The sequence below is a fragment of the Canis lupus genome, chromosome 12 (genome assembly GCF_003254725.2).
Source record: "Canis lupus dingo isolate Sandy chromosome 12, ASM325472v2, whole genome shotgun sequence".
In the NCBI taxonomy this organism is placed as follows: Eukaryota; Metazoa; Chordata; class Mammalia; order Carnivora; family Canidae; genus Canis; species Canis lupus.
Genome location: NC_064254.1, coordinates 60158059 through 60184908, shown reverse-complemented (window position 1 = coordinate 60184908; position 26850 = coordinate 60158059). Strand labels below are relative to the sequence as shown.

The 26850-nt window shown below is 33.3% G+C and overlaps 1 protein-coding gene across 1 annotated transcript in view; it reads right to left on the bottom strand.

Moving 5' to 3' along the window:
- Positions 1-26850, bottom strand: part of GRIK2 (glutamate ionotropic receptor kainate type subunit 2) — a 1069280-nt gene that overhangs the window by 30466 nt on the left and 1011964 nt on the right. The window contains 1 exon segment of the mRNA XM_049092419.1: positions 4629-4854. Coding sequence (XP_048948376.1) covers positions 4629-4854 — 226 coding nt within the window.

Below are 26850 nucleotides of genomic sequence, written 5' to 3'. Positions count from 1 at the left end.
ATAATATGCTAAGCAAAACAAGTCAGTCAGAAAAAGACAAATACCATATGACTTCACTCATATGTGGAATTTAAGAAACAAAACAGATGAACATAGGGGTAGGAGAGAAAAAGGAGAGGGAGGAAAACTATAAGAGACTTTTAGCTACAGAAAACAAACTGAGGGTTGATGGAGAGGAGGTGGGTAGAGGATGGGCTAGATGGATGATGGGCATTAAGGAGGACACTTGTGATGAGCACTGGGTGTTATATGTAAGTGATCAATCACTAAATTCGATTTCTGAAACCAATAGTACATTCTATGTTAACTAGAATTTAAATAAAAATTTGAAACAAAAAACAATAATTAAATAAAATACCTGTGCTACATTGCAAAGTTCTCACACATTCTTTTCAAATCTTACTTCCCATTATCCTGGATTACTCACATTTGTTTAATGAGGTCATCACATTTGATAATGTAAAATGTCATATTCATTATTAGCTCTAAAATTTATGTGTTTTCTTTATAAATCTTGCTGCACCATCACATTTTCAGATGTAGAATTCATGTGTTCGACAAATATTAGAGGGCACATAGAATGCAGGTACTGTTTTATAGGCTTACACAACAAAGAAACAAAGATCTATGCCCTCATCCAGATAATGTAAACCAGCAAAAGATGGTAAAGACACTTGAGAATCTTACCCTTTTCAGAGACAACACTGAAAAATGCATTTATTTGTTCCAGCTCTTTCCAGATGAAACTATAAGGCAATGGGAACCTATCAAGTCACTGTTCCCATCCCCTCATAAATGCAGTTTGCTCGATTTTTATTTTTTTTTCTAAGACATCAGCTAACCATGTTTCTCCATGTAGTTCCTACCCCAGTTTAGAACAAACTCTCAGAATTTGTCAAGCACATTATCAGAAGAAATGTTGTAAGTTTAAATTAAATAACCTTAGGTCTTCCAATAACCCTCTAAGTTTACTAATTATAATTATTATTATTTTAAAAGATTTTATTTATTTATTCATGAGAGACACAGAGAGAGGCAGAAACATGGGCAGAGGGAGAAACCGGCTCCTCACAGGGAGCCCATTGCAGGACTGGATCCTGGACCCTGGGATCACGCCCTGAGCCAAAGACAGATGATCAACCGCTGAGCCACCCAGGTGTCCCTTATTTCACTATTAAAAAGAAATGAACTCCAGAAGTCATAACTTTCATATGACTTGTCCAAGATTACAATAAACAACAAGGCTAAATCTAGAATATCATTGTGCATAATACTACATGATGATAGTTTGTTTTTTAATTGAAGTATAATTGACATACAATATCCCTATTAGCCATAGCTGTACATCATAGTGACTCAATATTTTTATACATTATAAAATGACCTCAATGTTAAGTCTGGTTATCATCTGTCACCATATAAAGCTATCACAATTATTGACTAGACTCCTTATGCCGTACATTACATCTTCATGACATTTATTTTATTACTGGAAGTTAGTGTTTCTTAATTCCCTTCACCTATTCCATCTGCCCTTCTACCTCTCTCATGTCTGCTAAGCAGTTTGTCTCCTGTATCTATGGGTCTATTCCTGTTTTGTTTTCCTTGTTCATTTGGTTTTCAGATTCCACATGTAAGTGAAATCATACTGCTTTCTCAGTCTGACTTACTTCACTTAGCATAATACCCTTTAGGGAATTGCAAGGTTGTTGCAAATGATGATACTAATAGCACCTTATCAGTCTATCGCCTAAAATATAAACTTGCTTATACTCCATTTCATAAATTAGTAAAGTATACTTGAAAAATTGGCAAAGAAGTCACTCATTACAAATTCCAAATAAATGGTACATGAACTCACGAAGTTTCTGAGTTGATTATGTAATTCTCACTGAGGGGAAAGAATCACATCAGATCTAACTCTGGTGAATACCATAGTTTGAGCACTCCATCAACAAAGTTTTGCTCCTCAAGTAGTAATTATGAAAACTCAATCATTAATAAACATTTATAATATATTAATGTTCACTATAAAACTTCTGAATTACTACATACATTGGCGTAACAACAGCAAGGCTTTGGGAGTTTTTTCCTTGGTTCAGACAATAAAGATGTTTTGCGTACAGAATTTAAAAACAACAAGAATATCAACTATCACTACACACTACCAAGGCAAACATGTCACAAAATATTCCACCTCAAAAATATCTCCTGTGCACCTAAGTTCTAAATTATTACTGTTGAGTTTAATAACCTGACTTCTATTAAGCTTTGAATTGACTCACATTTAATTTCTTATTCTTTAATAAATATTGTATTCTCTTTGGAAAATTTCCATTATATAGTTTACTCCCCATACATGTGATCTCAGCTACACTTGCATAAATGGGGAGTATGAATCCAAGGTTTTGTGGGTTTTTTGTTTGCTTGTTTTCACTTCTACAGTGACTATGGAATCATTATTTTGTTCTACTACATAAATATGTAGTGTTATAGAAGCTAGTGTCTCAAAATTCTCTCAAATCCAGTCCAAACTATTTTGGGCTATGAATAAATTTAAGAAAACTTTACCAAACATGATAGAATTTAGTGTAGACATTTTTTGGTGAAGTCTTTATGGTGGAAAAGTTTTGGACTTCCCAGACATTTGAAAGCTGCTAGGAATGATCTCAAAGAAACAAAGACATTTATAGTCTCATAATTTCTGGAATTTTTTATGAAATTGGATTTTCATAAATCTATGCCCAACTTTCGAACTACTGTATATACATTTATTTGAAAGAAATTGTTCAATTTTTCAAAATTAAAGTTAAATTTATGAGTAAAGATAAATTAACAAAAATTGTTATGCTATTTATTAAATGTAAGCAAATGAAGATCAGTTTTGACCCAGTTATGAACAAATTTGTAGAAGTTAAGGCTCAGAAAAATTATAATATTATTATCTATTACTGTGATGGGCCAATGAATAGCTGTTTTCCCCTTTATTTCAAAAAATACATTGTATTATATAATATTAGTTTACTGTTTCTGCTATAGCAAATTTAGTGGCTTCAAACAACACAAATATATTTTCTAATAGTTCTGAATGTCAGAAGTCTTAAAAGTGATAGTCTGCAGGGCTTCATTCCTTCTTCAACCTCTAGGAAAGAATGTTTCCTTGCATTCTAGACTAACTCTTAAAGGTCATCTGTGTTCCTTGGCTTGTGACCCTTTCATCCATGTTCAGTTCAGCAGGTAGCATTTTCAAATCACTCTCAGTTTCTTTTTTCTATCTACTATCGACACCATGGTCTGAATGTTTGTGGCCACCCAACTTCCTATATTGAAACTGAATCTTCAATATGATAGTATTTAGAGGTGGGGCCCTTGGGAGGTGACTAGTCATTAGATAGTGCTCTCATGGATGAGATTAGTGCTTTTTATAAAAGGGACTCCAGAGAGATCCCTGACCATTCTGTCATGTGAGGACACAGTGAGAAGGCAGCTATCAAACAGGAAGCAGGTCTCACCAGACAAGGAGTCGGCTGGTACTTAGATCTTGGACTTCCAGTTTACAGAACTGTGAAAAATAAATTTCAGCTGTTTAGGTGCCACCCCATCTCTGGTATTATTTTACAGGCTTCCAAATGGATTAAAACATTCTTCCTTTCATTTCTCCCATTATCCTGCCCCCTCAACTGTGACTCCAAACCTTGTTCCTCCTTATAAGGACCCACCTAGTTAATCCAGGGTAATCTCCCCATCTCAAAATCCTTAACTCAACCACACTTGCAAAGTCCCTTTTCTCAGATAAGATAACATATTCACATATTTTGGGGATTAGGCCGTGGACATTTTGGGGGAACAATTATTATGCCCACCATATGTACATGGTACTATAATATTGTGTATGAATGTACTTGTTATATAGATATATATACATATTCATATATATGATACACATATATGAATATCAATAAATCAAAATTTTCATTGTCTTTTCTGGCAACTGTTATCTTTTTTCTTTTCACTTCTTTTTTTAATCCTTTATTTCATTTCATGATTATGATTGAAAATAATTTTGTCATATGAAAGGAAAAGGATGTTAAAAATAATTGATCCTGGTGTCAAATATTCTAGATATGTTACTGGTAAACATTCTGCTATTTCTCTTAAATTAAGCAATTATCTTCTCTAAAATAAAACAATAAAACATATATATATCCACAGAAACCAATGAACCATTTTGTGGCTTATTCTTTTAATTAACACTCTAAGTCAAACACTATACTCATAAAACACAAATCTGAAAAAATAAAATGCCAAAACTTTTATTCACAAGATTTTTTTTCAAATGTAGAATTGAGAAGGTCTTTTATATTGATGTTGTTGGTTTTTTCAACACTGATACAGCAAAAAAAAAGTCTACTGGACATTTTGGTAGAAATCAATTTTTCTTTCATTACTCACCTATTTAGAAGCAGATGTCCCAATTGCTTCCTGATTTCATATAGTGACAGAACAAAACAAGGTAGATTTGTTATAAGCAATATTCCTAATGGCATATGGAGGAGGCACTGTTTTTCCTCCTTCTCACCACAACTGAGATGAATGAGCAAAGAACAAGTGACTGACATAAAACCTACCCATGGGGGTGCCAACGCCATAACCTTTGGAGTCTATAAGGCCGCCGATCTGTGTCAGGTTACAGTTCCGCTGGGTAACAAACTCAATTGTTGTTGACTCCATTAGGAAAGCATAATCAGAGGTGAGGACTCTCTGGATTCCTTCTTCATTACTTTTGACGAGTACTGATTGCCTCCTGCTACTCATGAAGGCCCACATTTTGTCATACGTAGATATTTTTGATTTCTAGGGAAAAATAAAATACGTAAGAAAGATAATCTTCGGTTTCCATGTGATCCTACAATATTTATATGGAGCTGACTATATTTCATTTACCCATAATACCTTATAATTGTCTCACTAATAATAGTAATATTCAAACGAAGAAATCAAAATCTGTATAAAAAGTTCCTCACTGGGGCACCTGGGTGGCTCAGTGGTTGAGTCTCTGCCTTTGGCTCAGTTGTGATCCTGGGATCCTGTTCAGGCTCCCCGTGGGGAAGCTTGCTCCTCCCTCTGCCTATGTCTCTGCCCTTCTCTTTGTGTCTCTCTCTTTAAGATAAAATCTTTTTTTTTAGCAAAAGAGTTCCTTGTAGCAGTTCCTCTTCTAATATTTACAGGTATAACACTGATTTCTTTAACAAACATATCGAAAATAATTTAATGCTCAAAAATGCATTGCTAATAAATAATAGAAGGCCATTAAAAAAAAGAGAAAACAAAATTGATAGAAGGAACTTTTGGGCTTGTATCTCACATGAGTATTTCCTGTGTCTAATTTTATCTTTCAACATTGTATAACAACATTTGGAAGATACAGACACTGGACACCGACACTAAAAAACCTTGAGTTTTTGTTTGTTTGTTTTTGTTTTTCCCAGTGTGGTTGACTATAAGACAGATGTCACATTATCCTCCAAGTACACAAAGATATGGGCTGAACAAATAAAAATAATTTGTTACAAATAAAAATTTCTACTAGGAGACAATCTAGATACGACAGAACTTCTTTTAGCCTACCACAGGACAACAGGAAATCTATCATTCAGACCTACTAACTAAAGAATTCTGGACCAATAAAATTGAAGTTTTTATATCCAACTGAAAATTCTCAATAAGGGCTTTCACTAGTAAAGGAAAGAAATAGGTTTCATTCAGAAGGTATAGGTAAGAACAACCATGAAAAAGGTTAGCATCTGCTTATGAAAAGTGCACCCTTATCCTACTTAATTCTTATACAAATACAAAAAAAAATACTGAAGCTACAAATAAAGGAAAATATTCACTATATTTGTTGCACTGTCATAAAAAGTTAAAACTATTTTCAAATCAATAGATATGCATTCTTTTTACAGCTGAAGTATGCATTTAGTCCTACATGTGCCAGGCCAGGTTCTAAATGAGATATTCCACTAGATGGTAGGTGCACATTATTATTTAGAAAACTTCTGGCACTATTTCAATGACAATAGAAGAATAAAACCTTACATTTACTGGGGGGAAAACCCTAAATGTACAATGATTGCTTTCTAAAAACAAGTATAATATTAGGGCTAGAAGAGAGTAGAATTGCAAACCTTTGCTCTCCAGTGAAACACTAACACATGCTAAAAGGCCAGTGGCTCAATTTTGAAAAACAGTATCTATAACATCTAAAATAAAATTGACAAGATTACAAATTTGAGAAGCTATGGTGGCATGTCAATTATTTAAAGGAAAATAATCATATGTTGGAAATAGGAAAGAAAAATGAAAAAAATATTTAAGGTTATGACAAAATCCTTATTGGAATAGTTAAGCCAATAGTGAGATTTTGCATAGACTCATTTGACTTTTCAAATCAGTAACACAATGAGGATAGCCAGAATAAATTCACTTCCTTTCAAAGGTAAAGAATTTTTCTCCTAAGGCTTGGCATTAAGAAAGACTTAAATACAAAATAAAAATTATGGCTCACCTGTAGATCAAGGAGAGTTTACATAAAAAAATAAAATAAACTAGACATAGTTTTTGATGTAGTAAATCTATAGCTGATAATAGATAGATACATAATCCCATTAATAATAAATCTAAAAATGTATGTCATCAAAACTGCACACTCATCAGTTGATAGTTTAAAATATAACTGTTTAACAGAGGGTGATAGTATAATATTATTACATGGGCGTGGTCTCTGAGGCCAAAACTACAGAGACAAGAAAGTGTACAAAAAGTTATTTTTACCCATATTGGCCATAAAATGCCTAAATTCTCTCCTTTGTTTCAGTTATAAGAACATTAACAATAAATTTTTTATTGTTTTAGTTACATGATTTCCAATTTGTGATAACACACTCCATTCATTGATAAAAATTAAATAAAACTTGAACATTCGTGTTTTTGTCTCGGGGGGGAACAGAATTTTACAATGGCACTAACATTTAAATATGTCTATTAATTTATAAAATTCTACATAATTATGTTTCTCTTTTTATAATATTCTGTTATACACTAGAATTTCATAATATGTTATAAAATTGTATAATATTAGAAGTAGTACTTTCTAATTTAAAGACTATATATCACAAGGAATTTTAAGAAAGAGAATTACATTTTTAACAGTATAATAACATATCCATTATTAATATGTTGCTGTGTAAACAGATCAAACATTTTTAACAACTGAAAACAAATAAATTAAAAACTATTTCTAATCTAGCCTTTACAGATCTAAATAGTTTAACTTTTAATTAATGTGAATGTAGAATTATTTTACAGTTGAAATATCTAATCTATAATACAGCCTTTAATTGATGAAATAAAGATTTTACAAAATGTATTTTCATATAAAATTTTTTGAATGCTTTCTTCCACTCATATTTTATTTCTGAGTACTGCCTAGAAATTATCATTGATATTCATTTGAAGCTAATCATTTCCAATCTTCCATTGCTACACAAGTATCTCCCTATTGATTTACTTCTGATTTTCAGAAATCTATTGTCTATGATTTTTGTGCAGCTTTACTAAACTTTCCTTTTTTAATATTCCTATTATTCTTAAAAGTGTAGAATAGGTTTAGATAGAAATGTCACTCAAATTGTTTTGTTTTTCTTAATAAAAAAATAAAAAACTCAAATAAGAAACATTTCAACTCAGAAATATTGACTGTCTGCTGGTCACACATATTCTATTTGGCTTGTTTGATTTGTTGTCATTTTTTGACCTCAATTTCCAATTTAGCACAGCCATTTCTTTGCACTTCTCATTTCTGGCTAGAAAACACAACTCTATGTAGAAAATACACAAGAAATATGATTTAAAATCATTACTACTTCTGTAGACTCTATGTGCAGGGGGTAGGGGGAGATGCTTTTCAACTCTCACCTATTTCTACAGAAAGTTGAAAAGGCAGACTAATCTTTAGCATCTTTTGGCAATTTTATTACTTCTATTCTATTTAGTAGTGAAGAGAATCTAGTGCATCAGGTTTAAAAACAAAAGGTCTGTACAACATGAATTTCACTGAAATCCTTAAATTTAAAGTGAATAAGACAACCTACAAAGTATTTGAACAAACTATCTGAACAACTCATAGGCTGAATATGAAGTGTAAGATGATTTTTTCTCTATCAATCTAACCACTCAGAAATAATTGGTTACCTATAACTTAAGTAATATATAGATTCTGAATAATGTAGGCTGAGTCAAAGGTAATGATCATTAGCTGTATATCTTATTAATGGAATTTATGTTCTTATGCAAGCCACTTAATATCTTTGAATTTCAGCTTGCATAATAGTGAAATATCTGCCAACTTCTCAGTGTTTTTCTGAGGATCAAATAAGACACTACATGTAAGCACACAATGCCATAGTAAGATATTTTTATAATCAAATTATTTGTATCTTAATTTTCTTTAAAAAATACCAAGAACTGTGGGAGAGATGGCAAGTTGAATACCATATTCCAGTACATGTTCTCTTCTATGGTATGAAACCACAAGGCAAAAATGAATGGGACAATGTACAACAGCAACAAGATTTTGGAAGCTGAGAAGCAGATAGGTGAATTGTAACTCAGTTAAGCAACCTTTAGAACCCTCTCTTGCCCACAAAACTTTCAATGATTGTCATTTCTATATCCCTCTCAAAGCCAGAATGACCAAAGTTCTAACACAAGTAAAATTTATTGAAAGAATGTCTTTTAAAAAGTTGGATTAAAAAAAAAAAAAGTTGGATCCTTAATCTCTGCCCACCCTCTTTCTCTGGGCAGCATGGTGACTACTCCATCCTACACAAACAGAGGACTAGAGGTTTTATTCTCTGGAGACGAAACAAAAACACACTGGATACATGTGAGCTAGGGGAAGCTGTACTAAAACCAGAAGAAACAAGTTGGAGTCTACAACCAATGTTGAGGCCAGACAGCCCTGTTTTTATCCTGCTCTTTACAACTCTACTAGTAGAGACAATGAAAGGCTTTTCAAGCAAAATTGAGCTGCACCAGAGAGATGATGATAAAGATAAAAAAAACAGATAAAGTTCAGCATAATGTGTGAGACATTATTCTAAATTATTTATAAATATTAAATCAAAAAAATAAATATTAAATCATTTAAATTTTATAAGAATTCTATTAGGTGATAAGTATCTTTTCTGCCATCCTACAAATGAGAAAACTAAAACATAAAGAGGTTAATAATTTGCCGAAATTCATGTGGCTACTTAGTGGCAAAACCAGGAATAAAACACCGGCAGATTAGCTACCGAATTCATGTTTTTAATCATTACACTACATCAATTCTATATCACGGAATCCCAACAAAATGATCCAACACATCACCCTATAACAAAGCTCATAGTTTTTCAGTCTTGAGAAAGCACCAGAGTTTCCAGTGAGCCTTTTAGAGTCTGTTATATATTATCAAACAGCCAAAGATAACCAGATATTTGAAGGGAACCTCTAACATGAATATAAACAAACAAACAAACAAAATAGCATAAATGTCCTCAGAGAGGTAAAAGATACTGCATAAATGAAAAACAATAAATAAATGGATTCTGTTGAAGGAAAACACATTTAGGGAACAAATAGATATTAAATCTAATATCATAAATGAAAACTTAAAGTGAAAGTATAGAAAACAAAGTTTAAAGAAATGTCCAGAAAAGCAGGGGGAAAAAATTAAAAGACAGAAAGAAGGAAAGAATGCCCTGAGGAAGGATCATGAATTGATATCTGAAGCCTGAGTCCATGTCAGCTACATAAAGAGGTGAATAACTTTCTAGACATGGAAAAAAGCAGCTAAGAGATGCCATCTTGGACATGAATTTAGTGGGTTGGCATAACGGAAGGAAGTACGCTTTGGCCGGACACATAGAGTCAAAGAACATGGTATGGTACTAGAAGATGACAGAGAAATAGGTAAAGGGTGACCAAGATGACTTGTTTCCCTCAATTCTCTCAACTTTAGATGGGCTTCTTTCTGTGAGCAAGCCACTGACCTCATTTTTACCCTGGCCTTTCCAGAATCCAGATGGTCTAACCACTGAGGTCTCTTCTCTTCTTTTTCTTACATCACTCACTTTAGAAAATATGTAATTGTAAATTCTTCTTTTGCATCTTGCAGATGCAAATCTTTTTAAAAGCCTTTTATCAGCTTTAGAGCCCAGAACTATCTCTCTCAAGGACCGAGGAGCCATCCTTGAACTACAATCATCAAAGAAGAGAAGCACCACTACCATCCAGGCTCTCTGGGAAGAAAGGAGCTTAATTTATGTGGGGACTTTACTCTAAGTTATAAAACTACCTCCTACAACAACAACAAAAAAAAAAACAAAAAACAAACAGACAAAAAAAAACTACCTCCTGTCATGAAGGCACTAAAAGTTTATTTTTCCTTTGGGTAAGACCATTTAACAAATACAGATGGCTATGATGCCCCTAATCACAGCTCTTAGGAACACACAGAAATCTAGGTAGGAAACAGAACTTGCACCAGGTAAGTGGTGCTGGAGATAAAAAGAAAACTAAGACTTCAAAAGGTGTGTGAGTATGAGTGTGTGTATGTGTGTGTGTGTGTGTTACAGCTAATGTTTGGTCATTATTAAACTACAAGAAGTAAATGGAGGTTTAGGTTGAGTGACTCATTGGTTTATGGTTAAACCGAGAAATTAAAAAAATAACATCAAAAGAAGGTTGGGGGAAAATATTATACCTAGTAGGTTGGAGATACCTCAGAAACATCTAAATAGGTCTGTCAAATGAAGTTAGATATCTAAGTCTGGAGTACAGGGGAAAGGTCAAGGCTATAAGTACAGATTCTGGAGTCCTCTTGAATATACAAGACAAAGTAGTGGATATATGAGAAAAGAAGAAGAACCCTAGGAACAAACGTAGTGCAATTTCGAATTTCAGTGTCTGGCAGAGAAAACTGAGCTTGTAAATGAGACACACAAAAAGGTGAACAAAGATTAAGGAAGAAAATATGGAAATTGTGGTGCTGCAGAAATCAAAGCAAGAAGATGTTTAATGAAGGAATGCTTACCTATTGTGATTTGCCAAAAAAAATAAGTGTACAATGATAACTGAATAATATCCTTTGGACTTGGCAAGAGAGAGTTCCTTTGTTATTTTAGCAATAGCTAATTTAGTGGAGTGAAGTATTTATAAATCACATAGAAGCAGATTAAAGAAGGATTTGGAGAAAGTTAAATGGAGCCAGTAAATGCCAATAAAGAAAAAAATAAAAACATACCAGTAAGTAAGTCTCTGAAGAATAGGAGATCCATGGCAGTAGATAGAAGAATATTTTGGTTTAAGTGAGATTTTCAAAGATTAAGGAGATTGAAGCATGTTTAAGTGCCAATGAGGAGATTTCAGGAGAAAAAACAGAAGTTTAAAAAGCCAGAGAAAGAAAGACAATAATAATGCAAAATTTCTAATAAAGTGAATCTCAAGATCTCAAGGAGAATCATAGAGAATTTAAAACAGTGCAATTGGCTTGACCTTTTCTTTCAAAATATTTATATTAAACACATGTAGAATTAAATTGATACTCTAAGACGTATGGTGTAAGGAGAAAAGAAGCATCAGCTAGATTTATTTTTAATAAGATATAAAAGTGTTGGAGATTTTCAAAGTAAAATAGACTATAGGATCTTCAAGTTAAAATCAATAGGTGGAAGCTGTACAGATTCAAGATTAGGAAAAAATAAACAAAAGAAAACAAAAAAAGATTCAAGATTAGGAATAAAAATGCATTTAAAAAACGCATTTAAAGTCAGTAAGCATGTAATTAAAATTGAAACTAACGGTCAAATATTTATACATTGAGTGTGAAAGTTGTATGTAACATCACTTGGAAAAAAGGACATATCAAGTTGCAATGAGAACTAAAGATTGGAGGTGAAAGATGGGACACGCTGAAAGAACCACAGATATTATCTTTTGCTTAACCTGCTGTGTTAACGATTGGTTTCATTCAATGAAGTAGCCACCAACCATCATCAAGGGACAAGTTAAAATCATGGATGGGAATGAAGCTGCTCAACTAAAATGTACAGTCTTTGAAAGTTTTCTAGTGTTGGAGTTCTAGAGAGAGGTAAGACTTATGTAGACAGGAAAGATGGAGGAATTGGGACACAGCTTGACCTGTGCATCACTGCTGCCAAACTGATTAGGAAAGACTTTCCAAAAGAATGTATTATATAAGAGAAATATGAAAAATGAAAGTCAAGTAATGAGCTAAGCATGAAATAACATATTTCTCTGTAAGAAAGGCATTGGGATAATGACAAATTAGAGAATAATACAGAAGTTGTTCAAGTAGAGGTTAGCCAAGTAAAATAAATAATTAATGAAAAAGAATCTTATTTTACTCCTTGACTACACAGATGAGAAAACTAAGGTTACCTCGTAAGAAAAAAATTACCAATGAAAGTAGGTTTGTAAAGAGAAAAGTGATGATTGGATTTATAAGATCATGATTTTATAGAAGAATTTTAATTACATAATAAGATAATTACTTCTTTAGCAAAAATGAGTAACATTCCTAAGTATTATCTTTGCAGTTATGTTGTACATAATAGTTTAGATAAAGTTAAGCAAAAAAATTAAATCATGACTCAAAGATATTTCTTGAAATGAGTAGGAATGTCAAAGCACTACAGAGAAAAAGCATATTTAAAATTTTCTAAATAAAATGTTATTTTCTCACACAACTTACTCTGCCATTCTGAAAACTAGAATCATTTTTTATTTGTTGTTAATGTGCCTCACGTTAAAGACATTTTTTTCTTCTATATTAAATCGGATGGATTTAGGATGTCAATGTTTAGCAGTGTTTATTTTATCAAAATGCTGAGGTTTGTAAGCTGATTTGGTTTTTGCTACATCAGCACAAAACAAAACTAGTTCATAAAGCATTGTCTTTTTATAATAGTTTTATGGGCTAGGAAACATCAACAAAAGATAAAAGAAAATACTCTTCTAGGAATAAACTTACAAAGAATAAGAAATACAACACGTTTTAAAAATTCACATATGATGCCACATGATCTGTGATGCCAAATGATCTGTGCTTTAAAAAAAAAGCATTCAGTGTAAATACTTAAAATATTTTAAACATAATAGCTAATGATTTAAAAGTTAAGGGTATATTTGTTTCATGATTTAAAATTTAAGGATATATTAGTTTTGGTTTCTGACAGAACTCAAAGTTTGCAACCTGAAATTACTTGGCTCATTGCAGATCTCAAATAACTAATGGTTTCAGTCAGTGTTTTTCCTGAGCATTTTAGAAAAAGATTTTTAGAACTTATAAGATATTACTGTAAGGATACTGCTTTGAGATTTTGTTTCTATCTCTTGTAAAATGTTATGAAAGCTAATAAAGTAAGGATTCATCTTGTACCATCTGTATATATCTTTTCTTATTGGGAAAAACATATTTCACCTTATACAAAGCCATCTTTTTTAAAAAAAATATCTTTGGCTTAAATTCTTTAGTACACACACACAAAAATTCACAAATGAATTATTCATCTTTATTTTTTTTTTGCTTGCTGTCAAATATCAATTAAAATTTTAGAAACCATATAGTCGGGGATCCCTGGGTGGCGCAGCGGTTTAGCGCCTGTCTTTGGCCCAGGGCGCTGATCCTGGAGACCCGGGATCGAATCCCATGTCGGGCTCCCGGTGCATGGAGCCTGCTTCTCCCTCTGCCTATGTCTCTGCCTCTCTCTCTCCCTCTGTGTGACTATCATAAATAAATAAATAATTTAAAAAAAAAAAGAAACCATATAGTGATCATTAACCCTGTTGGCCTAAAAATAATAAGGAAATAACATTATCAAGATTTGTATGATCTCCAGAAGCAAGAATTGAAAATTAACTTTTTATGAATGCTCTAGGGTTTCATGAATGAAATGAAAAATATTTAACACTAATCTTGTTTGAACTTTCATAGCCACAAGGTATCAAGAATACAAAGACAGTCCAGTACTATGTTTGATATGGTCTATTACATATAATATTAGAAGTATTGACAACAACTCCAGATTCCTTAAAAATGTTAATCGAGTGGAACAACATCCAGAGCATCTTGAAATAACCTAAAAAAGACTTTCTGTTAAGAATCCACTTATTTTGACATTCATGAAAAGATGTTTTGCCTTCTAAACTATAATGTCTGTCAGAATTCATTGGACTTTAGTGTATGGCTGAATATGGTGAAATTGCTAAAAGAAGAGACAGGAATTTCTGACCATTTTTCATAATTACCAAAGTAAATTTAGTCGCGCTGGACACTTACTCAAATTATTCCTTCTCAGTAAATTTCACATGACCAATTCTGTTTCTAATATTCACATAAATATTTGGATATAAATGTTATAATAATTTTTCCTATTTTGTTATGAAAAAGTCACATGTAATAGTCTCTATTGCATGGTTTGAAAATAGTCCAGACCAAGGTCTCCCTTGGTAAAGGGGAATTTGGCTGAGATTTGCATTTTAATTTTTTATTACAGTAAATAAATTACCAACAATACTGGAACATATGTGCTAGGTAAGAACAGCTGAGCCCTATCTGGACTCATCTGACCTTGGTCACTAGGAAATTAGAGTTAATTCAGGAAAACAGGACTGAAGCCATATGTGGTTCATATCAAAGATGGATCTGAGGCTAGTGCAGTGATCTGAAAGCATTTGGTTGTTAGCAAACCTGTCAGTCCTTGGAGCAATTCTGGCAGTTTTATCTCAAGGCATCTGCAATCTCTTAAAACAGGATATTTGAAGAGAAGGACAATGAAACAATGCTTTTCTCAATGTTACTGAGAGCTAACAGAAGAATAAAAGCATTATGACTGAGCATATTACGATGGGCAGCAGGTTTAAAATGATCTGGTGCAGTTAAAGGCAGTTATTGTTTTTAGGTGGTTGTGCCCCTAGTTGAAAACTCATTCTGCACTATTCAGAACCCCTGATGGTAAGTCTTCTGGTTATTGCATTTTATTCTTTAAATGAGACATCTTGAACTCTGGTCAAATGTTTCCTTTTTCTTATAAATAATAGCAATCAACAATATATTTTACTGTCATTTGGTCAGACTTCAATAAAATTAGGAAAATTGACTTCACAAAGTCAATAAAAGACCTTGATTAAGTCACAATATCTTGGCTGTATCTAATAAAAAGCTTCCCTACCAATTTCACAGAAATGTTATGACGAATAAATGAAAAAAAAATTATATGGAGTCACTTTGACAAGCTATCACGCTCTCTAAAGATATCAGGGTTTTATTCTTAGCTCAAGTTTCATGTAATCAATCAATGGAGAAACGTAAGTCTATGCTACGACTGCAGAATTTGCCCACCATGTTAATCTCTTTATGCCTGTACCTTTAGAATAATTTATAATTTTCAGAAATATCGAAGCATTTGCTTGCTCATTCATTTACTCAGTTGTTCTTTCATTCTAATATTTACTGAGCACCAGCTGGGTGTAACAGATCATGCCAGGCATCGTGCATGCAGAGATTAGCCAAAAACAAAGCATGGCCCCCATCCTAACAAAGCTTAAAGTCTCATCATACATGACAAGCAAACTAAGAATTATGAAATGGTGTGATAAATGCCATGAAAAATGACAGGTACTGTGTAACCTAAAGTGATGAAGGAAGACATGACAAAGTCAGAGGAAGTAATTTTCTTTCGTTTAAGATTCAAATCAGGTATAGTTTTCCTGGGCCTTACTCTCCTCTAATTGAAGCACATAAACACACACACACACACACTACAAAAAAACCCTTAATATTTGAATTTTTTAAAGATTTATTTATTTATTTGAGAAAGAAAGAGAGAGAGACACACACACACACAGAGAGAGAGAGAGAGAGAGAGAGAGAGTCTAAGCATGAGGGAAGAGGCAGAGAGAAAGAATCTTTAAGCAAATTCCCTCCTGAGCACGGAGCCCAACAGTGGGTTTGATCTCATGACACTAAGAGCATGACCTGAGCTGACACCAAGAGCTGGGTGCCCAACTGACTGAACCACCCAGGTGACTCAACATTTGAAACTCTTAAAAGTCATTGTTCTTACTTTTAGCCGGCACCTTTCCTGGGGTTTCTTAATTTTACTGGGAGATGATGCAAACCTCACCAAAACATTTTAGAGATATGTATAATATTTGTATTGCTATAACTTTCATACATAATGTATACCCCCAAATAAATGTTTTATTTCTAGATAATAAATAAGTGGACTCAGGTTGAATCCTAGAGACTTAAGGGAGAAGAGATGAATGGCCTTATTAACATCTCCGTTCACTGAATGGATAAGCCCATTTGACTATACTATTCATGAATTTAATATGTACAAAGTAATTGTATTAATGACTATGTGAATCCTTGATCTAAGGTACATTTTAATTAGAAGAACCCCCCAACCTAAGGACTTGAACTTGCCAATTTCTCCAACTAGAACCCTTTCCTTGCACGTTTGTGTGCCTCATTCCTGCACTTCCATCTGACCTTTGCTCAAATATCACCTTTTCAAGGGAACTTCCACTATTTATCTTATTTATATTCCCACTCCTTGCTTACAGATATGCCTCCTGCTTTATTTTTATCCATAGAACTTAATAACTATGTAGTATATTAATTTCCTATTTTTACTTATGCATCTGTTCAATTTCAATCTCCATCCACTATGAGATAAACTCCATAAAGATGGAGATATCTGTCTTGGTTTGTTTATTGCCCCTAGGCCTAGAACAGTGTCTTGTGTATACCAATGGGTATTTTTTGAATAAATGAACCAAAAATGCATAGATCAATGAATAAATGGATGCAATGGAATTATTTCTATTGGGCTAAAATTTAAAAGACAGGAATATTAGCCTTAGTTATGGCATTACCAAGCTAAGTGGTATTTGGTGAGTAATTTCATCTCTCTAGAACTCAATTTGCTCATATGCAAAATAAATGGGTTAAACTATGCAAATACTAAGATGTCTTCTATCAAAGAAGATCTTTATATGTCTAGTTAGAAAAATAACTAAGTAGATTTACTTCCTTCATATTCTATTCATGCCTTAATTTAATAAAGAAAAGAATATCACTGGCCTCATTTTAAAGCAAAACATGAAGAAGGCGACATCATTGTACTGCATACGGAAATTTAAGTTCCATTTCAATGTTAAAATGTAGTTGTAATGTATTAAAAGAAAATTCTAGAATGTATTTCACACACCACATATCTCAAGGATGGGAGGTAGGATTACCATCCTCTTTGTTCTTTTCTCAGTTCTAAGTCATGACTGTTCCAACTCCAAATTCCACTCTACTAACAAACCAAGGTACAAAACCCTACTCTTCTAAGACTCATGCACTACAGTCTTACCACCTAATACCTCTTACAACAGTCTCATTTCTGAGTATTGTCATCATTCTTAGAATATTGCAGGACCCAGTTTGTTTCTATCAGCAATGAGCTAGCAAATGTATAATGACTGGCTTCCTGCAAAAGGGGAAAAGGCCCAGAATTTAGTGTTTCCTGGTTTTTATAGTTTAAATGTTCCCACTATTGTCATTTTAAGCTATGGACATGATACAAATCAAACTATAAAATTCCTGAAAACGTTAATTCCTGCAAGTCGGTATAAGCCAGCTCCAATACACCACTTTTCATCCTCCACTGAAAATTCTGAGTGACTTCACAGTTATTTGACATTTATTTCCAATGACTTACTTAGTAGAGCCTTAGCCACCCAAATCCATGGTCACATAGTTTATTTATCAACACTTAAATTTCTTTACTTTTAAAATCTATCTCACTCCATGATTACAAGTTCTTCCTTCCCTAGAGTGCTTATTAAATTTCTTTACTGTTTTCATTTTCCAAGCTCATTGGTACTTTGTGTCCATTAATGGCCTACCTTCCAATTCATTAGCACTTTCTACTTCTTTATATTCTACTTTGTTCAAGTGAGTTCATGATCTGTAATTCCAAGATTAATGTTGCAAATATCCTAAACTCACCAAACTCCCTCTATTCCTTGGACCACCTAACCTCACCTCAATCCTGAATAAATCTATCTACTTCCTCTAAATCTGTGTCAAAGCAGCACAGTATTGCTGGAAAAAGTCATACTACAAAGTGTGCAGATGCTCAATACTGTCCAAAGTTTAAAACTTCTCAGCTTATTCTCTACAATGTCAATTTCAGCCTTCTCTCCTTTCCTGAAACTCAAAATCTTTTGTGGACTCATTCACTGTTGGCAGTTGACCTTGCCTTTACTTCAGAGTGAAAAGTGAAACTACACATGGGAACAGACCCAACAACCAAGCCAATACCCTTGTAACAAAAATCTCCTTATATCTTATATTGCAATCTCTCTTCTCTTTCTGTTCCCTTTCTCCCAGAGTGAATCCTTCATCTGTGGTTTGGATTCCACCACACCCTTTTGTCTTTTTCAGGAATCTTACATAATTATTTTTCTCACATCACTCCCCCTTTAACTGACAACATTTAAGCACGGTTGAGTCTTTTGGATCTTAACTTCCCCTTGTCTAGTTGACATTCTTTCACCAGACAGTTACCATACTTTCCCTTTCCTCCTCTTTACAATAGATTTGTCTTCATTATTCCATTTCTGTATTTCCAACCTAGTCCTCTACCCACTTTATTCTGTCTTCCAGTCACATTCTTTTAATAAATCTGATGAAATATACCAATGACCTCCATATTTTAAAATTTAGATGAATTTTGTTGTTGTTGCTTTCAGGTTACCTGTCACCCTCCAACATGTAATGCTTTTAAATATTCCTGCATTCCTGAGACCCTTTCCCAACAGCTCTGTTCACATCTACTGCTGCCCCTTTCAGCCTATTCTCTATACTGAGCCAGAATGGTCTTTCTAAATCTCAAACTTGGTCATGTCAACTCACACTTTATTAACTCACCGATAAGGCTCTATGTTACTCCCAAGCTGAAAGCTAATAATAACCCAAGCTACAAAACTCTAACAGGCAAAACTAGTAATCTACATATTTTCTCTTTACTGCTTTCTAACAAATTTCTTTCTTACAGAATATACATATCCTACCCTCTTGTTCATTGCAAGTTAGCCATATGACCCAAAGAAGTTGTTAATGGAGCTTTTGGTGAATTCTCAATAGGGCTGATTCAACTGGTAAGCTCCCTGTGCCTTTCTAGACTAACTCTGTGTTCTCATGATACATTGAAGGCAACATTTGTAGATTTTAATTATACATTTTATTTAGTGATTATTTGGTTAGTTTCTGTACTCTTCATGACTCTTACTGAGTTATGCTATCTAGGTGTATCTTTTTACTTACTACAGGTACTATCAGAAAGACACTCCCATAACTATTTGAAAGAATGAATTGAATGCACTAATGAAATGATACAATTAGCTATGAAACTCATGCATCCTAGGGAAAAATTCAATAATATAATTTTATTAATTCTAAAATTTAATTTTGTAAATTCTGAAAGTTATTAATTACATGTAGTTATTATAGAATAGCTGAAGGAAATATGCAGATCAATGGTGAGAATTTATTAAATCTCATTTCATGCAGATAAATTTAAATAATAGACTAATTACCATTGGAATCCATTAGAGGAAGACTTGGGTCAATATTGCTACTTATAATATATACATCATATATTCTTAGCTGCTTTTCCTAAAACTTTTAATTCAAAACTTATACACAAAATGCTATGTTAAACATTTTAAGAACACTATGTTATTTAAATTCTCATATTCCTGTGAGATATGTTTTGTGATATCCATCACAAAAATGAGCAAAGTGAGATGAGGGTAATTAACCATCTAGTCCAAAGTTTAAGGTAAATTCTTAACTTAGATGCTAAAGCAAGTTTCTGTGAGTTACAATAGTAGGCACAGTTTTGCTGAAATTGCTTTTCTGTAATTAGTCTTTGGTATTATTGAAGGCAGTGATTTAGGAATAGGCCAAAATATACTTTCCAAAATAACTACTATAAGATGAAGTAAAATAGTAAAATAGATACAAAACAATGGATTCTGGCTAACAGAGTAAATAGAAGATTAGAAAGAAATGCCCTAAACACTTATGCTGAAGAATAAAATACATAATGATACCTAAAGAAATACCAAAGGAAAAAAATCCAGCAGAAATATCAAAACCAAAAACAAACCCCAGAATTATATGCATAGTACAACTGAAATGATAGCTTTTAAAACCATCCTCTAAAGTTAGTTCCAAAAATGATCATTCCTAGTATGTGTTAAGTGATTCCTAAGTAAAACTAAATTTAATCTTAAGAGCATGGTAAGAATAGTTTGGGTGTGTGAGTGGGTGTGTCAGTGTGTGCATGATATGTTGACAACCTGTTCAACTCCCTTTATATCCCCTGAGCAGGATTAAATCCACTGGAGAGTGCGTGGAGACTATTTTAAGAAGCTAGAGGCTAAAACTGATCTAATCCCAGGCCAATTTATAAGGAACATTAGAAAATATCCACCTTTTGACAGAATAGGGTTTCTCCAAGGCAGCAATGCCAACAAGAACAGGTAAGGCAAAGTGGAGATACAGTTACATGGCTTATCACTTTATACTCTTACCCACCAAAGACAGTAACAGAAACAATTTGCATGCATTTTACTATTAACACTTCAGTATTTAACTAAAATTACTTTCCCCATGACTTTATCTTTTCTTTTGACACAAACTAGACTACTAGAATCTTCTCCCATCTGAACCATAGAGTGGAAATAGTTAGGTTATATGTGGCTATGCCTTTAATTAGTATTCACTTTCTGTCATCCAACGATCATTACAATTTGGTAAACAATAGTCTTTATGTTGTCTCTGATGTACTGCCTCAATCATATTGGCAATTAATTTTGTTTCTTCTTCTATACAGGTATTCAACTTGGCACCTACTTAAAAAATAGCTTCCATCTCTGAATTAGAATCCTATATCTGGGTGACTATAGGTCTGATTCCATTTTGTTCCTATGTGCAAAAACTTAGGCTGTATTTTTGGTCAGTAGTTTCCAGAATAGGGATTTCTATGCCAGATCTCTCTTACATCACAGTCACTCAAGAAGAGTAAATCAAATGAAAGCTTTTATACCAGTACCTATGATGTTTTCCAAATAGGTCCAGCCTTGAACTTTATTGGGTCACAGATAACCTTCTATGTAATGCATTGAACTTTCAATCTTTTCAGATGGACTGTCTGCATTTTTAGAATAAATTCTAAAAGTACAAAGTAAATAGTATTTAAAAAAATCCATGAAACAGGGTTGGCACAGTTGGGTGGGTGTCTGACTTCAGTTCAGATCATGATCTCAGGGCCATAGGTTTGAGCCCCATATGAGGCTCCATGCTCAACGGGGATCTGCTTGTCCGTCTGCCCCTCCCCCTGCTCATGCTCTCTCCCTCTCTCAAATAAATAAATAAATAAATCTTAAAACAAATAAACAAAGCTTCTGAAGTATGGTTCTATAAATATATGCATGTGTTCTTATTTAATCAGCCAATTTTATCAAATTTTAGGATGAAAAATCCATCTTCCCTCTAATTTGTTAACAAAGTACGTAAAGCTTTTTAAAATGCTTTAAAGGCCTTTATTTTAAAAATGTTACCTAGCTAAGTGATAAGCAATTTGTAAAATTATAACCAGAACAAAAATATATAAAGGAAAATGAAATGAAAGATCCATTTTACAAACTAGAAAAGAGAATTTCTTTTCTCTTTCTCTCTTCCTTTCTCTTTCTCTTCATCCTCACAATAGTACAATAAGAAGGATACTATTTAACTCCAATTAAAGCTGAGAAAACTGACTTATCAAAGATCACATAATAAGAGGTAGAGCCCAATGAGGAGAATTATTCTTGACAATGCCAATGAATGTAAAAAACAATAAGAATTACTTGGATGAATATCTAAATCGACCTATACTTGGAAAAAAAACAAGATAATTTCCTGACGTACTCATAGCCTAACTTTCATCTTTAAATGTGTCAGCATCAGCCTGGCCATATTGTGGTTGAAACAAATGAAAAAGGCATAATCTTCTTTTTAAACCACAAACTGATTACCTCACAAAATTACCTTTTTGCAATTCAAAAATCATTTGAGATTGGGTTGAACTTTCAAGGTCACTTAAAAAATTATAACCATAATTCAACTTTCTCAATCTGATGGGAGCTCTGTTGTGACTCAAAATGCATTAAATTAGATATTGATGAATTTAGTTAAATAAAAGAAACAATAACTACAAATATGGTGGAAAATGAAAAAAATAAAACTAACCTAGGAATATGAGTAAAAATACCAATAAATCTCTAAAATGTTAAAATACCAAAACCCTAGGTCATCACCTCCACTATTATTAATGAATATTATAATTCTATAAAAGCATAAGTGAACAAATTCATAACTGAAAGCTAATGAATAGCATTAGTAAAAATCACATTATAAATAAAATTATCTGAAAATAAACTGAAACTCAATAAATGTAACATAGATGAACTTTTTATTTGTAATATATTTACATAATCCTTCATCCTGTAAAGAGTATAAAGCTCAGTATATGTAACAACAATTTGGCACTCACTCATTTAAGAATTCTATGAGAACAAAGTACTTCTCTACTTTGATACTTAATAGCCAGGGAAACAATAACAATAACAGGACTTAAGACTATCATACAATATGCTTTAAACTCTTACTATTTAAAAAGAAAAAAAGAAAAAAAAAAGAAAAAAAAAAAAAACCCTTACTATTTAGTTAGCTATCTTTCCCTGCCAGATTTTCTATCCTTCCTAAGATAACAGACAAAAAAGTAGAGGTCTTTTTAAAAAAGCATTAGTCTTTTCACTAATGTGTTTTCGTTATATTCTAAACTCTCATGTGACTGCTTGGGACCATGTCCAGAAAGTGTATAGTTCTCTGTAAAGAGAAAATGAAACAATACCTTTTTATCTGAATATTTTCAAATTCCCACAGGCAAATCACTGTTTCATCCTTAAAACCGTCACTTCATTTGAAATTTGCTGCATTTTTTAAAAAATTCTTTTTCTAGAATTGCCTTAAGATGTTATATTATTTTGACTATCCTTTTTATTCACAATTTTAATCATATTAGGGTAAATTTTCCTTTTGAAAATAAATCAAAGCATTTGGAGTAAAATAATGTATCTGTAAGCCAAAAAAAAAAAAAAAAAGGAGTGAGTTTTCTTGTGTTGTATGTAAGTGTATCCTAAAACCATTTCTAAAATGTAAGCTCTAAAAAATTTTTTAGCAGGAACGCCTGGTGGCTCAGTGGGTTGAATGTATGCCTTCAGCTCAGGGCAGGATTCTGGGGTCCCAGGATCGAGTCCCACATCAGGCTTCCTGCATGGAGCCTGCTTCCCCCTCTGCCTATGTCTCTGCCTTTCTCTCTGTGTCTCTTATGAATAAATAAATAAAATCTATAAATAAATAATAAAAAATAAAAATTTTCTTAGTAGTCACATCATAAAGGCAGTCTCCTGAGGTCTTTCCTTAGTGTGATGGTATTCATTTCCTGTACATAATTTACCAAATTTGTACACAATGTAGTCTTATTAACCTAAAATTTTTTTATTATAAACATTTTATTTATCTAGCAAAAAATATGTTTATATAAAAAGCAGATTAGCCTGTAATCTCTTTAACAAATGTGTGGGTAACATAATGTTAAACTGGACACTTCTCTTGAAGTGCCAAGAAAAAGTTGACATAAGATACTAAGTGTAAAATAGACAATTGTGAAGACATTTCACAGGTGATCTAGAAGCAATTGATGATTGATCTACAAGGGGATATAAAAAGATAAGAATGGATATTTTAAGGACAGTTTAAGAAAGAGCTGTTCTCTGGCTGTGATTCTCAACACTCTTTTGCCTTGGTTCAGGTGGGGATGTGTGCGTGGCATGTACCTCATAACCCCAAACTGGTTAAGAGGCATCAACTTGAAGAGATTGATCCAAATCCCAATCATCAGTTAACACAGGAAACTGGTGCCCCTCACACAGTTAGGAAAGCTAAAGAGTAAATGCCTGCATTTGAGAAGTAACTGCATCCATTTCAGGGTGGCAGAGAGGCATTTGAACCCACCCAGATGAAATGCAGGCACCTGAAGAAGAATGTTAGTCGGGGCCAGTGTGATAGCCATGAGAAGACGCAGTGTGCTTTCCAGTTAGCACAAAGTTAGCGCTTTCTGAGGTAGGTGTTACAGCTCCTTCACCAGAATCCTGTTGTTGATTCTAAAAAAAGTCGCAGATGTTGAGGAACGCTCTTTGCTGATGGAGTGTTTCCTGTTACACCATCCATCAAAAAGATATTATGTCAAGAAAGCATCAAACCAGATGGTAAACACAAGTTCTGAGATGGCAGTTTGACTAACTTCAGCCCTAAATATTGGCTGATAGCATCTTTTTGACTTGATAAAAGTAAGCAGAACTGCTAGAAAAACCAATTAATTTGCCTAAGTAAGGGCTACTAACAAATAATCTATTTAAATGAAGCCAAGTCAAATTTTACTTGTTTTAAAAAATTTAGGTAATTAACTGAAAAGCATATAAAATGATTTCTTAAAATCCTTTTATAAGAAAAAAACACCCAAAATATTTGAAATTTATTTCAAGCAACAAAAAAATACCATTAGAATGCCTCACAGATTATTTTTAAAAGTGTTGCTTACTTTTAGAAAACAAGCTGCATTCTTATTTAAATAATCAATTGAAATAAAATCTTCTTCAAATTTTTTTCCTACCAACCATGTCATTTAAAAAATATTGCTTAATTGTCATGAAGTTGTAGTTATTTATTGCACTCAAGTTGAGCAAATATGCCTAATTTTTACATTTCATGATTTCCAAAGTCTCCAAAACAAAGTAATGATTTTTAGTCATTTTCCCTTCAGAGATTGCATACAACTTTTTGACAGGCATCTGACACTCAAGGATATGATTCCCTACCTAAAATAGTATTCAGTGTTCTTCAGTGTGTCCATGTAGGCAATACATAGCAGACATTAGAAGAAGTTCAGGAAGTGAAGCCAGAGATGGGGATATGTGGGCAAGAGGATACTCGTTAATTCAACAAAGAAACTTAGGACTTCAAACACTTAGGAACTTTTCTATATATGATGTTCTCTTATGATGTTTTAGGTAATAATCTGAAGGCCTTGTCTTCCATTCAAAGGCTTTGTCGATCTGTAACGTTCCTTCACCGCTGCCACTTGGGGAAAGAGAGCTTTCTCAGGGATCTTGGGTGGCTCAGTGGTTTTGCACCTCCCTTTGGCCCAGGGCATGATCCTGGAGTCCCAGGATCGAGTCCCATACTGGGCTCCCTGCATGGAGCCTGCTTCTCCCTCTGCCTGTGTCTCTGCCTCTCTCTGTGTCTCTCATGAATAAATAAATAAAATCTTTAAAGAGAGAGAGAGAGAGAGAGAGAGAGAGAGCTTTCTTCTTTTTAACAAAGTCTGTTGAAGGCATTTCACAGAGAGTGAAATGTAAATAAATCAAGAACTTTATCTATATTTTAAAAAATCACATTGACCTAAGCTGTAGCAAGCTAGGAATAGCAATAGTACAGAATTATAGAATTTCAGCTTCTGTAGATGCACACAATCCCTTAAATTTAAACAACTATAAGCAGAGATGGAATAAACTTGGTGTTTAGATAAAAGCCCTGCCAGAAATAACCGTTTCAATGAAAGAGGGACACTGTTCAAAATGCGTCAAACAAAAGTAAGTCCATGCTACGAAACCACACACACACAGACACACACACAAACAGATTTCATTAGTTGAATCTGCCAAATGTTTTTCTTTGTGTGTGTGTGTGTGTTTAGGGAACATAGAGTATACAGCTACATGATTGTGAAATAATCAAAACAAAAACCGATATAAAAATTTTTTAGATACAAATTCTTCAAAATAGTCTCACTATTTTAATTAATTTAAACAAATAATCACTTGTGAGGTCAATTTTAAACAATCTGATCTAAACCTACTCTTCCGTAACTTACATTAGTTGAGAATTAGTTTTTCTGATATATTTTATTACTTGCTCTCTGTCATCAGATGGGCTTGCCTCCAACCTCATTGAAGCCATTTAAGCCAGTTTCAAATTCCGTATGTCCACCTTGTATATTATCAGAATTATTGCCTCCTGTGTGTTTTATCCTGCTGTGCTGTTGCTTGATCATGGTTCTTCTGCCTCTCCAAGTCTTCATTCCCAAGAGTATGCTTTCTCTTCCTTGTCTTTTCCATCTCTACCTTTCAAATGACTACTTCCTTTTTGCACATTGAACCTTTAAAGCCACAGAAAAATAGTTTTCTCACATTCTTCACTGTGTCTTCTTGACACATACACTCTTCACTCTGGCATTATACAACACTTTACCTTCCTGGTTCCACCTTTCTAATCCATTTTAAGGTGTCTTTTTTTTCTCTTCCTCCTCCTTTTCCTCTTCCTCCTCCTCCTTCTCCTCCTTCTCCTTCTCCTCCCCCCATCTTCTTCTCCTCCTCCTCTTCCTCCTCTTCCTCCTCCTCCTCCTTCTTCTTCTTCTTCTTCTTCTTCTTCTTCTTCTTCTTCTTCTTCTTCTTCTTCTTCTTTCTTCTTCTTCTTCTCCTTCTTTCTTCTCCTTCTCCTTCTCCTTCTTCTTCTTCTTCAGATTTTATTTATTTATTTACTTACTTATTTACTTA